At 41.9% G+C, this 18,617-nt stretch overlaps 1 protein-coding gene across 1 annotated transcript in view; it reads right to left on the bottom strand.

Annotated features, from left to right (window-relative positions):
* Positions 1-3,450: 3,450 nt before the first annotated feature.
* LY96 (lymphocyte antigen 96) overlaps positions 3,451-18,617 on the bottom strand; it is a 28,347-nt gene continuing 13,180 nt past the window's right edge. Inside the window, exons 3-5 of the mRNA XM_061171951.1 lie at positions 14,518-14,646; positions 4,188-4,240; positions 3,451-3,554 (exon numbers count right to left, since the gene is read on the bottom strand). Of these exons, the coding sequence (XP_061027934.1) occupies positions 3,456-3,554; positions 4,188-4,240; positions 14,518-14,646 (281 nt within the window). The 3' untranslated portion in view covers positions 3,451-3,455. The remainder of the gene's footprint in view (positions 3,555-4,187; positions 4,241-14,517; positions 14,647-18,617) is intronic.

Genomic DNA, 18,617 nt, shown 5'->3' with positions numbered 1-18,617 from the left:
AGCATTCCAGGTTTTCCTCTTACCTCCATGACCACTCCCTCTCTTTTGCTGGCTCCTCCTAAACCTTCCACTCTCCAATGAGGGAGAACCCCAGGGCTCAGCCCTTGGACATCTTATTTTCTCTCTCTACGTGTTGGCAACTTCCAAATGTCGATCTCTGGCCCAGGAGACCTCTCCTCATTTATCCAGTGCCTTTAGAAAGTCTCCACTTGGATGTCTAATGATATCTCAACATGTCCAAAATGAAGTTCTTGGTTTCCCCCCCCTAAAACGTGCTCCTTCCTGACTTCCCCATCTCAAGTAATGGCAACTCCATCCTTCCATTTGCTCAAGCAAAAAAGTTGGAATCATCCCTGACTCTACTCTCTGTCTCATATCCTACATACAACCCATCGACAAAAGTATTTTTGGAGTTGTCTCTACTTACAGAATATATCCAGTGTAGCTCACTTCTCACCACCTCCTCCATCATCTTTTACCTGGATTGCTTCAAAAGTCTCCCAACTTTCCCCTTCCTTCCCTACTTAGATGATCACAAAAAGCTCCCTAGTTTTTTCCCATGTCTAAGCAGATGGCTGCCAGAATAAGCCTTTTTAAAATGTGAGCTGACATCATTCTCCTGCATAGACCCCTCCAGGAGCTTTCCATCTCATTCAGAGCAACGGCCAAAGCCCTAACAATGGCCTATCAAACTCTACAGCACGTGCCTACCCACCGCCAACGCGTACACCTCTCTGACCTCATCTCCCCTCACTCACTTCATCTGAACAGCTCCCTGTTCTTCCTTGACCCCTGGGTCTTTTCATCAGCTGTTCTCTCAGCTACAATGCCTTTACTCCCAGAAAGCCACATGGCCTGCTCCCTCAACTCTTTCAAATATCATCCTCTCAGTGGGGCCTTTCCTGACCACCCTATCTGAAAGCACAACCATCACTACCTCCCCACCCCAGTCCCTGCACCCTGCCCTGCTTTATTGTTCTTCATGGCACTTACAAAGCATGCTCACGTCTAAAGTAATTTAGTTGTCAGTCTCTTCCCACAAAAATATAAACTCAATGAGGACAGTGATATTTCTTGCCTGGGTTGTTAAATGCTGTATCCCCAGCATCTAGAACAGGGCCTGACATATAGCAGGAGCTCCATAAATACTAGTTGAATGATTGCAGGAATATTGCTTTCTATAGTTAACGTATTATTTGAATATTTTCTAAGAAGAAAATGTTTATTTATCCATTCAACAAATACGGATTCAGAGCAAATTCAAGCCTAAGTACTATGCTAGGTGCTGAGTCAAGAGCGCTGAGCAAAACTGAGCTGACTACCCTGCCTGGGATCATGGAGTTGAGTCTTGTGACTGATGATTGATATAATGACAAAAGGAGTGTCAAGAACTGGAAGGAAGGGACACAGGTAGACAAAAGCATATCACAGAGAAAGCTGGCCCTGCCTGGATGAGGTAAAGGTGGGTGGAGGAAAGGGATCTGGGGGACCAAGAAAGCCACAGGAGACTGGAAGCCTGGCTCCACGCTATATAGTACCTGCAGGATTTTACTCAGGACCGCCTCTGTCCAGTATCAAAAGTGTAAGAGGTGTGCTGCATGCTCCCTGATAATTCCCTGAGAAAGTAGCACCTGAGCCAATGAAGATCCACACCTGTTACTGATAAGGGGTAAAGGTCGGGTTGTGGGAAGCATGCAGTCTTAGCCGGAGGTAACTCCTGGAGGAGACAGTATGTCTCTCACAAAAAGCAAAGCCCTTACCTTGGAATGCACTCTTTTTCCCAGGCCTAAGGAATGTAAAAGAGATCAGCAAAGCTATCTCAAGCCAGGAGACCTCAGGGAACTGAGAGTCCTGGTTGTTCCTTATGGCTGGGGGCTGTGTGTGAGCCTGGTTAAGGGAAGATAATGTTCAAGGATAGTTGTTGTAAACTTGTTGACGTCCGTGGTAGTGACTGAACTGAGACGATAAGCAATTCCATGGGATTATTGTCTAATAATGAGTTCCTCTTCCGTCTATATAAGATTCAGTAGATTCTAAATAAAGTGCCTTGCAACCATCAGTTGTCTTGGTCCTTCTGACCCCATACTCACGGTGCTATTCAGTCCCTTACCCCTCTCCGTTGGGACCTGGAAGACCCCCTGCGGTAGCTGGACCGTCGCATAGGGTAATGTGGAGGCACGGAGCTGAGGTAGAGGGAACTGTGTGGGTGAAGGTCCTGGAGTAGGAGGGACTATGGCACATTCTGGAACACAGAGAGCAAGGGGAGGGTGGTGGGAAAAGGGGCTGGAGAGGGAAAGGGTGGGCAGGGCCTGGCATACTCTCCGAAAGATTCCAGCTTTATCCCGAAAGGAATCAAAAGCCATAGGAAGGGCCTTGTTTGTTTTTGTTTTGTTTTGTTCCATTTGCACTGCAGTGACGTGGCAGGACCTGTATTTTGAAAGTATTATAGAAACTACCTTGGTGGAGGATAACTTACCTGAGGCACCCGACCAGCCGCAGGACAATCAGTCAGGAGGCAGCAGAGGCGTCCAGGGGAGCAAGGCTGGCAACTTGTCCCAGGGTAGAGGCAGGAAATGGAGAGAAGTCGACCGATTGAAGAGGCTGTATTATGGGCTATGTGTCTATGTGTGCTATGGGCTTAACTGTGAACGTTCAAAATTCAAATGCTGAAGCCCTAACCCCCAGTACCTCTGAATGCGACTGGATTTGGAGACAGGGTCTTTAAGCAGGTAATTAAGGTAAAATGATGTCACTCAGGCGGGCCCTAAACCAACGTGACTGGTGTCCTTATAAGAAGAGGAGATTAGGACACACGCACAGAGGGGAGATAATGTGAAGACACAGGGAGGAGAAGGCCATCTGCAAGCCAAGGAGAGAGGCCTCAAAAGGAACCAAATCTGCTGACACTTTGATCTCAGATTTCCAGCCTCCAGAACTGTGAAAAATAAATTTGTTGTTTAGGCCACCCAGTCTGTGGTATTTGCTATGGCACTCCTAGCAAACTAATACACTGTGCAAAAATAATTTTAAGTGAAAAGACATCCCTGGTGGCACAGTGGTTAAGAATCCGCCTGCCAATGCAGGGGACACGGGTTCGAGCCCTGGTCCGGGAAGATCCCACATGCCGCAGAGCAACTAAGCCTGTGCGCCACAACTACTGAGCCTGTGCTCTAGAGCCCACGAGCCACAACTACTGAGCCCGCGTGCCACAACTACTGAAGTCCGCATGCCTAGAGCTCGTGCTCTACAACAAGAGGAGCCACTGCAATGAAAAGCCTGTGCACTGCAACGAAGAGTAGCCCCCGCTCGCCGCAACTAGAGAAAGCCTGTGCGCAGCAACGAAGACCCAACACAGCCAAAAATAAATAAATAAAATAAATAAATTTATTAAAAAAAAAAAGATTTTAAATGAAGAATAAAACCTTTGAAAAATAAAAACATATACTCGATTTATTCTAACTGAAATCGGGGTGGTGTATGATGGTAAAGTTCAAGCAAAAGAGCCTTTCTTCAGTGTTCCCAGTGATGGCTTCTGTAACACAATTGTATCGTCCCTAAAACGAGTAGTAAGAAATACAAGTAATATAAAATGTTAGATGCTTCTATTTTGTAAGACTTTTATAAGAATTTTTTCTTACTAGGAGAAACCCATTTAAATTGAATTGGTTTTTACTTTCCCAGTTTTCTAGCCTAGCCTATGAAATCTTCAAACATTAGATATAATTTGCAACAAAATAGGTAAAGAATATGCATTATTAATGTTTATCTTAAAATTGTTACCAAAAGTGAAACATGTGCAAAATTTCATTGCATTTCTAATGCAAATATCTAGAATTACATCATTATTATCCAAGGAGGCAGTTACTGAGTTATACACAATGGTCCTACAGTGCTTTCACCCAAAGATCATTATACATATTAACAATGAGCATTACTTTTAGCAAGGTATGCTGGAAGGAAAAAATAAAATTTAAAGAGGGCTTTCTTTGGTGTAAGTTTTCTATTTTTCCACATTCCACAGAAAGAAGAAATAGCAAAATATCCAAAACCAAAAAGAAGTGAAAAAAAGCCTTGAACATCTTAATCTTGAATCGATATTTTTAGAAGTTGTGGATCGCTTGTTTCAAATTCTTAACACATCTGTTACTGCAAAAGGTTAAGGAAGTACAAAATGACTTGAACAATACCTTAGAAAATCGTAGTCCCTTGAAGGAGAATGATATTGTTGTATTCACAGTCTCTGCAACCAAAATACAAAATACAAAAAGTTATTGGCTAACATCAGGTGACTTTTTTTGTTTGCTTGCTTGTTTGTTTGTTTGTTTGTAGTACGGAGCGCACCTCTTACAATTTTACTACTGGCAGAAGCAATCCCAAGCAAAATTGTAGAGAAATAATGAATCTTATACCCTGGCTACGATTCTCCTATGGCTTCCTCTGCCACACCGAGCCCCTCTCAGTATCAGCCTATATCTCATCCCTTAGCGGATACAAACTTGTAAGGCCCACTGGTCTCAATAATGAATGAATGATGAACAAGCTAGTGCTAATATGCTTCATCCCAAGTTACGTATGTGCATATTTATTGTTGCTGCCTCTTAGCAGGGAATGATAAAGAAAAATCTTCCTAAAGGTGGAGGAGAGACTTGGGAGGCAGCCAGGATACCAAAGCTCCTTCCAATTCCACCACCGAGAAGCCTAGATATGTAGTCACTGTTGAAATGCACAGCCATGGGCCTGGCCCTGAGGAAGCTGTGGGACAGAGTCAGAAATGCAGGAAAAACCACACTCCACTGACCCAGTCAGAAACAACAAAGGAGTGAACTTACAGGGTAGGGATAGAAAGAGAAATGTTCTGAACCTCTAACAAAAGCAGTATTGACTAAAAATATTTCTTAAAGTAATATAAATAGTCAAGTGCAAACTGTATTGATTATTCTTCTCCAAGTTGGCTAAAGACAATCCTTACCAGCAAATGAATAGATTATGTCTACATCTATACCTTCATTTCTCACAAATAAGCATTTATTTATTTGCTTCTGGGAGTATTCTTATTAGGGGTACTAATACATTAAGATGTTGGTTCTTGAACTTAGTAAAGTGATCATATCCTCATGATCTTACGATCTTTCATTCAAGGCTAATCCAATTCAAATTTAATAGTTGAACCAATATTTATCGAAAGCCTACTATGTACCAGGGACTGGGGAGACAAGGGTTAGTACAATACCATCCTTTCCCTCAAAGAGTTAAAGTCTTTTGGGGACACAGACATGCAAAGAAACCATTCCAAATACAATGTGCAATGAAAAGATGCAGTAAGGATAAAGGCAGGATAGCATTTTTGTTAAGGGTGATGGCTCTGGGACCTGAACTGCTTGGATTTGAATCCCAGCTCCTCTACTTACTCAGTGTGTGACCTTGGGCAAGTCACTTAACTTCTCTGTGCCTCAGTGAAATGACAGTGGATAATAACACCTACCTCATAGGATTATTATGAGGGTGTCAACTGAAAAAAATGCACAGCCTATAGTTGAGAATTATGTTTTATTCGGTGGACGTACTGAGGACTTAAGCCTGGGAGACAGTCTCTCAGACAGTTCTGAGGCACTGCTCCAAAGAGGTAAGCGAGGAGCCAGAATATATAGAAGTTTTTCCAAAAAAAACTGAGGTAGTCGGAACATCAAAAGATTACTGTTAATTAAAGAAAAACCAGACCTCTCAAGTTCATGAATTTAGCACTTTTCCATGTATGGGAAGATGCAAGAGTCTGGGCTCACTAAATCATTCCTTTGACGGGCACCTTAACTATCTAGGGCCGGTATCCTGTGTTCTCCATCCTGAATCCCCTCACAGTCTACCTGGGGGGGGGGGGGAAGGGAGGGGAAGGAGGGGGCGGCTGCAGTGGCTGAAGCCTTGATGGCCACAACATTCTTTGTTTACTGATATGGCAGGTGACATTCTTTGTCCACAAGGGCTATAAGTTAATACATGTAAGTGCTCAGAACAAGGCCTGGAACACAGCACTCACTAAATGTTATTAACATTCAAATGTCATTTATTATAACATTAAATGTTACTCCTTTCTAGACCCCCCTCCCATGGCATCTTGCAAATAATAATGATAATGTTATGAATATTATAGTTGATGTGAATATTATTGTTATTGTGACAGTAGGACCGTCATAAAAGATGGAAAGGAAGGCAGGGGGTACATTCCAGGTGGCTGGAAAAAGAGGAGCAAAGGCAGGAAGGTGAAAATCAGTATAGCTTACACGTATGCCTGCAAGGGGCTCAATGTTATTAAAGCAAATAAGCAGCAGGAGTGCTAAGAAGTAAACCTGAAGAAGTAAGCGTGACTGCGCTCAGGTTCCACACTACGAGAATGGAGGTGATAGGGAAACATCCAAGGATGTGAAATGGTCAGAGTTTGTTTAGAGAGATGAGTCACATGACTGTACAGTAGCTGGATTTAAGGGGAGCACTGAAAGTCAGGGAGACCCGTGAGAGCCCAGGAGGCAGTGACAATGGTGAAGGGAAGAGGAAGTAAATGCCTCCCGTGACCTCCATCTCAGGTAACCTCCCCCATCATGCTCTGTCTCGTCATCCTGCTGCTTTCCTTGAGAGCACTTATCGTACACTGAATCTTATTTCACTTTCATCTTTATCTTCTTTCGTGACCTAGTTACCATCTTGTTTCCTCCACTGGCCTACAAGCTCCATGAGGACAGGGGGCTTTGCTTTGGTCACTCCTGAATTTCCAGCTCTTGGTACTACCTGGTCCCTGCATACCTGGCTCCCAGATCAGCTACATAATTTGCAAGGCTAAGCACAAAATGAAAATGGGAGGGCACTTATTCAGAAAGCAGGGGAAACATCCATTAAAGGTACTAAAATACAAAGTTTTTTCCTGTCTTCCATAGTCTCTCTCTCCCTCTCTTGACTTGCCATGAGTTTAAAATTTTTTTTTTCTTTCAATTTTATTGAGCTATAATTGACATATAGCACAGAAATTTAAGGTGTACAGCATAATAACTTGACCTACATACACTGCAAAATGATTATCACGGTAATCCATCACCTCATAAAACCAAAAAAATAACGAAAAAGAAAGAAAGAAAGAAAAAAATGGTTTTTTTCCTTGTGATAAGAGCTTATAGGATCTACTCTCTTAGCACCTTACAGATATACCACACAGCAGTGCTAACTACGGTCACTGCCATGTTTTTTGTTTGCTATTTAATGTATTCAAAATAAAACAAAAATTTTAATCATTAGCATGAATTTTACCATTCCCCTTTATATTGTACAATGCCGACTGTAAACACAAATATCAGAGCGTTTAACTCTGAGGCAGAATCACTGAAGTTTCACAATTTATATTTCGTGGCTCATCCCCAGAAGGTGCCTGAAGCTGGTCAGGAGAAAGTGACCTAAGCCAGGCTCAGGAAGTTTGGAAGGAGGAAGAGAAGGTCCCCCAGGCATGAAAGAATCTGAGGGAATGTTCCCTGGCACAGGGCTCAAGGTAAGTGTAGAAGCTCACAGGCACCCAGGGGCTGCTTCACAACGACCTGGGGGTGGGGTGGGGGGACAGCTGTGCAAAGCCTGGGCCTGACAGCTGCCTGACAGGGTCGCCCTCCCACATGCTGCCAGATGCCTCATACCCCAGAGTGGGGCAAGGAAGCCAAATCGGGCATCTTTCTTTACCACAGGCCTGCAGATGCACAAGTGACCCTCAAAGGTTTTGCAACCTCTGTGCAATACTTCCACGAGCTACCTGCCGCGGGGGAGACCGTCTGGCCCCCACCTAGTCACCCACTAAACAGTGCCACGGTGCTGCCAGCCCAGGTGGGGCGGCCACTGCCATACCCCAGCCCAGACACTGCAGGATACCATGCCTGACCCTGACCCTCCCTGCTCCAGGCCTCTACCAGGGGCACAGGGCGGCAGGTGTCACTGGATGGGATGAGAGGGGAGATGCCAGGCAGGCCCAGGGCGCCAGCAGGTAGTGAGCATCAGGAAGCCAAGAACCTGTCCAGGGGAGGTGGGCACATACACCACTGTCCCAACACACTTTGTGTACAAAACACACGCTCCAAGATAAAATGACTAAGCATCTCAAGACTGTGATCCCAGAATAGTAAACCCCAAATGTGAAGCCCTTCTGAGTACGGGGCCCTGGTTGTGAAGCAAACCCTGTCAGCTTTGTAGGAGGGAGGGAGATGGATGGGACTTGAGTTTGAGGAAGAACTCAAGAGTAACTCCCAAGGGACCTCCCTGGTGGTCCAGTGGTTAAGACTCAGAGCTTCCACGGCAGGGGGCACGGGTTCAATCCCTGGTCAGGGAACTAAGATCCTGCATGCCACACTGTGCAGCCAAAAAAAAAAAAAAAAAAAGTAACTCCCAAATTTCTATCTGGGGAAACTGCCCAAATGTTTACCAGGTCACGTGGGAAGGAGCTCTAACCTCTTCTGTGGAGTAGCCCTCTTTTTCAACTGTTTTGTCTTTCTTTCCGAGAAAGACATATCTCCCACTCTCCTCTTACGGGAAGTTAGCTTGAAGCCTCTTGAAAGAGCCAAGAGAGAACCAAGGCAGAGTCAGAGGAAAGGAAGACAGAACCTCAGCTTAGGCCCTTCTCTGCTCTTCCCAGAAGGGATCCACGCAGCTCACTGGTGGTCCAGTCCAGGTCTCCTGGCAACTATGCAGGACGCAGGACACAAGCCTCGGATGGTGTTAAGGGGTTGCACAGTGTCCCCCCAAAAGATCTATTCAAGTCCTAACCCCCAGTACCTGTGAATATGGCCTTATTTGGAAATAGGATCTTTGCAGACGGTCAAATTAAGATGAAGTAATTAAGGTGGGCCCTAATTGAATATGACTGTGTCCTTATGAAAAGGGGAAATTTGGACATGCAGACTGACATGCATAGAGGGAAGACCACATGAAGGCACAGGAAGACGATGGTCATCTATAAGGCAAGAGTCTCTTGGGGCCACCAGATCCTAGGAGAGAGGCCTGGAGCAGATCCTTCCCGAGAGCCTTCAGAGGGAGCACAGCCCTACCAGCACCTTGATCTCAGACTTCTAGCTTACAGAACTGTTAGATGATAAATCTCTGTTGTTGTAATCCACCCAGTTTGTGGTACCTTGTTACAGCAACCCTTGCAAAATCCTGAAAGTAGGGCTAACAGACTTATTAAGTTTAAAACACCTTTGAAATATCCATTTATTTATTCATAAACGTGTTTTTGAAAGAAATGAAGGGGTGTGTGTGTGTGTGTGTGTATAAGAAGTGGAGGGACTTCCCTCGTGGTCCAGTGGGTAAGACTCTGTGCTCCCAATTCAGGGGGCCCAGGTTCGATCCCTGGTCAGGGAACTAGATCCCACATGCACGCCGCAGCTGAGGAGTCCATATGCCGCAACAAAGATCCCACGTGCCGCAACTAAGACCCGGCGCAGCCAAAATAAATTAATTAATTAAATAAATATTTTTAAAAAATAAAAGAAGTGCAATGATTATGTGTAATTTTTATTTTATGTTCACTTGCCCATATTTTCTAAACATCATATCCTAAAAATGTATGACCTTTGTAACAACAACAGAAAGGAAAGTTATTTTAAAAGTTGGTAAGTATGTTCCGTACTCATTTGCTTCCCAAATTTTCAAGGGACGGTTGACAGCATCATTGCTTCTTAAATCAGAATGTCCTGAGCTCTAAGCCCATATATTTGGCTGCCAGAAGGACATGTTTATTTGAATGTGCCCAAATGACCTTGAGCCCAACGTGCCAAACCAGAACTCGTTATCCTTCTCTTTAAAAATCTGCCCCTTCCTTTTGCACACATCATTTCTGATAATGGCACTTCCGTCCATCCAGTCAACGGCCCTGGAGCAGTTCCTGATTTATCTAATGTTTGCCTGCCACATGAGATCAGTCAGCACTTCCTGCCTGTCCTGTTCCTCAATACGCTCTCTTTCGTCTCCTCCTCTTTACTCCCAGGGCCGCCCTCGTGGTCCCTCACACAGCCTCCCAGCTGTGTTTCCTTCCGTCCAAGTTTCTTGCCTCAGCCAACCCCACCTCCTTTTGAGACAGGCTGGGACCTGGGACCCTTTGCTGCAGTGCTTGCACCTGGACTAACGTCTCCTCCAGCAACAAAGCATAGAGAAACTGTAAGGGAGGAAAAATAACTGCATGCAGGCCCAGTCGGGGCAAATTATGGACAACAAGATACAAAAAGGCCAAAAAAAACCCCAACTGCCACTTCTGAAGAGCCGGAAGCAAAAACTGGGTGTCGGGAGCAAAAGCAGGGTACTGCGCATGCCCCTTGCACACAGCACCACCAGAGGGGTGGGCAGACCACCTAAGCCACGCCTCCGGCCGACCCCTGGACACACCCCTACCCTCACCCCATATAAGAAACAAGCTCGCCCACCCTTTCTCGGGGATTGAGCAAGGGAATCTGTTACTAGCGGGGGCTACTCTTTGTTGCCGTGCGCACGCTTCTCACTGCAGTGGCTTCTCTTGTTGCGGAGCTCGGGCTCTAGGCGCGCGGGCTTCAGCAGCTGTGGCACACGGGCTCTAGAGAGCAGGCTCAGTCATTGTGGCTCGCGGGCTCTAGAGCGCAGGCTCAGTAGTTGTGGTGCACGGGCTTAGATGCTCCGCGGCATGTGGGATCTTCCCGGACCAGGGCTCGAACCCGTGTCCCCTGCATTGGCAGGCAGATTCTTAACCACTGCGTCACCAGGGAAGTCCCTCTTATCAATTTCTATCGATCAGGGAAGGCTAAGAACCCTGGTCGGTAACACTTCCATAAGGACCCTAGTTACCTGCAAAAATGGAAATCTCAGTGGGTCATCCCCACCCACTAACAACAAGATGCAGGCCAATATTTTATGCATGACTTACATGTTGGCTCCTTCCCCCTTTTCTAGGCTCACCTCCAGCAATTCCCCACAAACACATTCTGCTCCAGCTACAAAAAAGCTACTCCCCAAATAAAACATATTCCTTCATGGCTAGATACGTTTGCATATGCTGTTTCCTCTCAGGGGATGTCCTTTTTCCTCACTCTCTGATGTTCTCAGACTCAAGATTCTAATAAAAGACTCTCTGAAGCCTTATCTGAGTTCTCCTGTCACAGTAAGTTGGTAATTATGCAGTTAAGACTAAGAGCATATAATCTATTAGCATTTATGACATTTCCTTGTAACATTTGTTCCCATGACTATTTTTCCCAGAACAGAGTGACCTTCTGAAGAGAGAGAACCTGTCATTCAACTTTGGATCACCACAACCTAAATCATGACTCGCTCAAATTAGGTTCAACAGATGTTTGTGGAAGGCAGGGAGGGGAGATGGGAAGAAGCAGGCAGGCTGGGTTGAGTCTGATACATCTTTGATCTCAAGAAAGTGAAACTTTGAAAATTCACATAAATGTCAACATAATTCCACAGAGATTAAGTGAAATAATTGTAAAGCTGTTGTATGAGAGAAATGGACACTTTTTAAACAACAGTAATCTACCAAGAGGATTTCTTTCGCTTTTTTGTTGTTGTTTTGGTTTCTTTTTTTTTTTTTTTTTTTTTTTAGGCCACAGTGCAGGCTTGCGGGATCTTAGTTCCCTGACCAGGGATCGAACCCATGCCCCCTGCAGTGGAAGCGTGGAGTCCTAACCACTGGACCACCAGGGAAGTCCCGAGGATTTCTTTCAAAGGGAAAGAAAGCATGGCCAGTGGAAGAGTAGTTCTTAAGAGTTAGGAGGCTACTCCATTACCAGATCTCCAAATGACCAAGGGCACGTTACTGAACCACTGCAGACATCGGTTTCCTCACTCATGAAAATGACAGGACTATAAAGTCAGGAACAAAAGAAGGATCCTATTATGCACATGAATACTTAATCACCATAATTCTTGAATTCTCACGCTGAGCACTGTACTAAGCTTTTTAACACACATTCTCTAATTTAATCCTTAAAACCACGTAAAATAGGTTTCACCGTTGCCATTTCCCAGATGAGGAAAACGAGGTTGATAGAGGTTAAATAACACCCAAGGTCACATTGCTGATAGGTGGAAAAGCTGGGACACGGATCAGGTGTTTATGGCTCTGAGCCCAGACTCATAAGCAATGCCAGCTCCACAATGTGTATGTGGCTTGGGGGTGGCAGACAAGTTAGAGATGAGGAGAGTTGGTTGGCTGGGAGACATATCTTGAAGCTTCATTTGCATAGCAAGCAGATTGGTTTACTTAGAAACTTTTTTTTTTGGCCACACTGCACAGCTTGTGGGATCTTAGTTCCCCAACCAGGGATCGAATGTGGGCCCTCGGCAGTGAAAGCGCAGAGTTCCAACCACTGGACCGCCAGGGAACTCCCAGAAACTTTTTTTTTTATTGACTGCTAATAAATGTATAATCCAATTGATGTCCCTGTCAAAGCAAGTATAAGCCTTTCTGTTAAGAATTTTTATATTACTCTCGTTCCATTAATTCTCTACCCTTATTTTCCATTTTTGTCCCATCTAATTTTTGTCTATCTAATTTATGTTATGTTGCTCAGATTAACATATGCATGTAAACTACCTGAAATCTTTTTTTAAACAAGAGAGGGCACTGGTTAATGGTAAATAATTATAGGGGAAAACATTCAACTGCAATATAGTAATTTTTAAAATGTTAATAAAAAACAATTAGGCTTAAGTTTTTTAACCTAATAAAGTTTTTTAAAAACTTTTTTTTTTAAATGATAATGCCCTATACCCTGAGAAAACCATAATTCAGAAAGAGTCATGTACCACAGTGTTCATTGCAGCTCTACTTACAAGAGCCAGGACATGGAAGCAACCTAAATGTCCATCAACAGATGAATGGATAAAGAAGATGTGGCACATATATACAATGGAATATTACTCAGCCATAAAAAGAAATGAAATTGAGTTATTTGTAGTGAGGTGGATGGACCTAGAGTCTGTCATACAGAGTGAAGTAAGTCAGAAAGAGAAAAACAAATACCATATGCTAAAACATATATATGGAATCTAAAAAGAAATGGTTCTGAAGACATAGAGAATGGACTTGAGGACACGGGGAGGGGGAAGGGTAAGCTGGGACGAAGTGAGAGAGTGGCATGGACATATATACACTACCAAATGTAAAACAGATAGCTAGTGGGAAGCAGCTGCATAGCACAGGGAGGTCAGCTCGGTGCTTTGTGACCACCTAGAGGGGTGGGATAGGGAGGATGGGAGGGAGATGCAAGAGGGAAAAGATATGGGGATATATGTATACGTATAGCTGATTCACTTTATTATAAAGCAGAAACTAACACACCATTGTAAAGCAATTATACCCCAATAAAAATTTTTAAAAATAAAATGATAATGCCCGGTGTTAACAAGACAGAGATTAAACTACTATATGTATACATTGCCGGTGGTACAATGTACAAACTGATACAATCTTTCAGAAAAGCAATTCGGCCTTATGTAAACGAAACCACATAGATTCAAACCATTTAAGCTCAGGAATCTCCCTTGGAGTTATGTGTTAACTCCTTCTTCCAAACATGAGAATATTCAAATCTAAAATATGAGAATATTTATATATGCATTATAATATTATTTATAATAGTAAAAATATCAGAAGAAAACTAAATGTCTAATAGGAAAATAGTTAAGTAAACCAGGGCATACCCACTAAGGAAGATGTTTCATTATGTAACATTTATACTCTGATTTTTAAACCACATGCATTATCTGGTCAAATAATTAAATAAATTAATTTTTAAAAAGAAAATAATTATAGTACAGTATACTTACAACTGCATAACAATATGCATGAATTTTAAAATGAGAACAAAATACTCTAAAATGTTCTTAGAAATATGATTCTGTGACTTTTTGATTGTTTTCATTTTCTAATTTTTGGTAATGTGACAATATGATTATACAATTTTTTGATTCTGTGACTTTTTGATTGTTTTCATTTTCTAATTTTTGGTAATGTGACAATATGATATATAGAATTTTTTAAACTATTTAAAATACTAGTTTAAAAATTATTAAGGAAAAATTCATGGGTTTGCAATAAGCGACCTTTAAGTTCCTAAAGTTTGAAATTTTATGATTCTGTGAATAATTCCAGGGTGGAAAAAAAGGGAGAAAAGACACTGAAGGAACGAATGTAACTGCATAGAAAACTCTATTGTGTTTTTATGAAAAATAATAAATGCAATGTTTAGAAAAAGAGAACCATAACCAAGGGTAAATATACAGTATTAATCTGAACAAGGTAAAAATTTTAATATCCCTTCAAACACACCAAATAAGTGTCATCTTAATAATAATCCAGTCACATAATTGTAAAATATTGTTTAAACTGCTAAAAGAAAAACTTTGGATGGAAATAAAGAATTATTATCAGAAAAGGAGCTTCACATTTTTAACGTATTTAATTTTCATAGCGTTCTCATAAGGTATTATACTCTATTCTGAGGGTAATATGAATTGAATGCTTACCTCCCTTCAGAGCTCTGCAAAAAGAATAATGATCATCAGATCCTCGGCAAATAACTTCTTTGCGCACTGGGAAATTCACGGACTTAAAAGATACATAGATATTGAAATATAAGCTTTTTATGTCTCTTCCTTAAAAAGAAAAAAATTTCATTAGCCCCTCAAATAAGGTATTTTTTAATAAATATTTAATAACCAACATTTACTGTATACTTAAAATATGCCCTGTGCTTTTCCTACATTATTTCATTTAATTATGACAACTACCCATAATGTGGATATTATTATCCTGTTTTGTAGATGAGAAAACTGAAGTTCTGACAGGGCCACTAGTTGATTGTAATCAAATAGGCTGTTCCACAGTGAGAATTATGTGGGCTATGCCTAAAAATAGAATAACCTATATTTTTGAGAAAACTATCAAATGAAAATATAAAATTTCCAGTTGTAGTCATAGTTCCACTAGGAAATTCAAAAGAGAGGGAAGGGAAAGGAAGGTTGGTTTTTTGTTTTTTTTTTTTAATAATTTATTTATTTTTGGCCGTGTTGGGTCTTCGTTTCTGTGCGAGGGCTTTCTCTAGTTGCGGCGAGAGGGGGCCACGCTTCATCGCGGTGCGCGGGCCTCTCTTGTTGCGGAGCACAGGCTCCAGACGCGCAGGCTCAGTAATTGTGGCTCACGGGCCCAGCTGCTCCGCGGCACGTGGGATCTTCCCAGACCAGGGCTCGAACCCGTGTCGCCTGCATTGGCAGGCAGATTCTCAACCACTGCGCCACCAGGGAAGCCCAGGAAGGTTGTTTTGATGAAAGATTTCTTGGAGAACAAAATTGAACCTTTTGATTAAAAATTAAATAGATGAGCTATTTATTATTTCCTCAGGATCTCTTTATTACCAATGAAGATGGAAAATTCCAGGAAGAAATGCATTTTGCTCAACTCTTCTAAGTTACTCAGTTGGCCCAACTGGACAAGATGCATAATCTTTTTTATAATGAGAACAATTATTGTAACCACTACCTCATGGAAAGTATTTTCCTAATAAGGTCACCATGACTCATTGTAGCCATAATAAAAATTAAAAAAAATTTTTTTCCATCTTTACCTTGAACTTGGCTGTGCAGAACAGAACTGCCAGCTCCTTCCTCAAAACCCTGTCCTTCCTTTGGTGTTGGTGCTACCACTCTCTTCTTGCTGTCCTCCAGCCGTTCTGACTCCTCTCCCCACTCTAGCTCACTGACTCATCTTTCTTAGGATTCTAATCTCAGTGCTTCTCAGTTTTCACACTGCACACTCTCCCCAGCTTTAAATACCACATAGGGTAATAACTCCCAAATCATCATCTTTAATCTCAACTTTTCTTTTAAGCATCTGTCCCCTGTGTGCATTCAATATCTCTACTCAAATGTCACTTATTACCACACCCAAAAGATCCAAAATTGATTTCCTTATCTTCATCACCAAATCAGCACTAGAATTCCTAATCCCGGTCAATCCTACTTGCGTCCCTTTTATCCCCATTACCACTATCTTAATGCAGGCTCTCGTTACTCTGAGCCTAAAGTACCACCAAACTTCCTTATTTGTCTCCACTTCTCTACTTTCAGGGTAAAGCGTAGAGAAGAAGAATGTTACACAGTCTGTTTCAAACAGTGGCCCCGTGGCCCACGCCATGGACATGGACCTGAACCTTTCTCAAAGCAGGGATGTGTATAGAAGTTGAATAGCTGTTTTCACAAGGGATGCCTTGAGATACAAGCACATGGTAGCGTGGCATCCAATGATAATGCAGAACAAAGAATCTTCTTCCATTTCTGGGTGGAACACACTATGATTCCAGTCTTCAATGATTCCAAGAAAGGAAGTGCTGCTTTGACATCTCAACCCTTTACATCTTGAGAAGCTTCTTGCCCTTAGATATCACTGTGGTCATGTTAGGCACGTGAACAGTGGTTGAAGTGAGGTACCACTTGCGTGGCTCAGCAGGCCAGAGATATCAATGTGGGTGTTGGAGTGAGAGACAAGAAACATGGTGGCTCTCGGGGGTTTAGCAAAGAAGACTGTTTTTGAGCTCACCTAACACAACTTTGGGAACTTCTGGAAATAACTTTGAGGAAGGCTTATGATCCAGCTGTATATGTCAATTAGTTAATAATGACATATAATTTATTAGCAAGGCTATGAAGTCTCAAATCATTTCCATTCCCAACCTATTTTTGGTACAAGATTGCTCTTATAGCTCTTACTGAATTTAAGTAGAGATAGGGCCACAAAAATAAGGTTGATTTCTATGAATGTGGCCCACGTTTTATACAGATGTTCTAGTATATTCTAGGGAAACTCAGGTCATAACTGCAAAGCATTATAAAAAAACATGACTGAATAATTCTTTCATTACTGAATTAATATCATGTTATATAAATGTCATATTTAGTAAGTGATTAGGGTATTTGTGGTGGCCATGGAGGTGTGCTGCTTAAAACTCCCTTCCAAAGAATCTGTGGGGAGGAGGGCAGTGGGCAGACAGCCACCAGCTACTGCACTTTCAGATATATCTTAGCACTCATCCGGAGGCCAGACTCTAACAGTCTGCTCCTATAACGACAGAGCACAAGGACACTAGAGCCAGCCTACTCCTGCCTATCATGGGACACGTGTGACAGGCTATCTTTGCTCTAAGACTCCCCACTGACCTGGCTGAGGATGTCTTAGGGATGCATTTTGGTCTGATGACCATCCTACCAAATTATCCTTCCTTCTCTCCCATTTCAAAGGTATCAGACCAACACCTCTATCTGCATCCTCTCCTTGCCTCCTCTAGCTTCCTCTTTCCTTTATTGTTCACAAACATTTCCCCCCAAAATATCCTTTGTATGTCTAATTCCTTCTTGGTATCTGCTTTTCAGAGAACCCTAAGTGAAACTGTGCTGTATTATTATTACTTGGGTCTGGAAGGCCTGCTTCCTGTGTGTAAGGGGAAGGGGATCACTTGAAAATGAGGTCATTCATTATGTAAATAATCACTTTTGCAAACACCTAGAGGTAAAGCACACCACATCGACCAGAAAACAAAACCTGAGAAAACAGGAAGAAATTGTAGAGCCTTCGCTGGGCAAAAATTTAGATTATTTTAGGGGATTAAGAGATACAAACTACTATGTATAAAATAAGCAACAAGGATATATCATATAGAACAGGGAAATATAGCCATTATTTTGTAATAACTTTAAATGGAGTATAATCTGTAAAAGTACTGAAACATTATGTTGTACACCTGAAATTAATATAGTATTATAAATCAACTATACTTCAGTTAAAAAAAAAAAAGTTTAGATTATTTATTTCACCCTTGGCCAAGAAAGTGGAGCAAGTAGCTCATTGTTCTTTCCTCTGTGCTACCACTAAGCCTTATTGCTATCATTTCACTTATCATACTATATTATCTACACATCTGTCTCTCCTATTGCGCTGAGAGATTCTTGAAGGTCAAGAGAATGTCTTATTTATCAATGAATTCACAGCACCTAGCATAATACTTGAAATAAACTATACATTTACTAAGTATTTTTTAATGAATAAATGAATGCAGAAACAAAGTGTCAAGATACAGGTTTTCAGGGAAATTAAAGCATAAGTTTACTGTCTATCATTTCTAGATTCTCAACTACCTTTTTTCCTGTAAGCTGGAGAACTAAAATCAGGGTGATATGTTTCTTTAGCTTATTTATGTAAAAGCACATTTTAAAGTATAAGCTCCAAATATAAGCTAGGATGTAAATGATAATAGTGAAAATGAAAACAATAATGATAATGATGATGATTACAAATGAATTTCCTGGGATCCTTACAGGCAACAGCTGACCAGTAGGAGAGGATGAAAGTTTTGTGTGTTTTCACAAACACTCAGATCCAGCCCAATGCTATCACCATCACCCAATTAACTTTTATAAGATGATGGCAAGTAAACTCATAGAGAGGAAAAAGAAGAAATAACACAAAACAAAAATCATTGCCTTTTTTCATATCATCATCATCATCATATTTTTTTCTAGAAAGGTCGCCTTTAGGAAAAAAAGTCCTGACTTGCTCATACACAAATCCTTGACTC

The sequence above is a fragment of the Eubalaena glacialis genome, chromosome 17, assembly GCF_028564815.1.
Source record: "Eubalaena glacialis isolate mEubGla1 chromosome 17, mEubGla1.1.hap2.+ XY, whole genome shotgun sequence".
NCBI classification, from domain to species: Eukaryota; Metazoa; Chordata; class Mammalia; order Artiodactyla; family Balaenidae; genus Eubalaena; species Eubalaena glacialis.
Note: the sequence above shows the minus strand (reverse complement) of the source record. Positions and strands in the feature narration are given on the sequence as shown.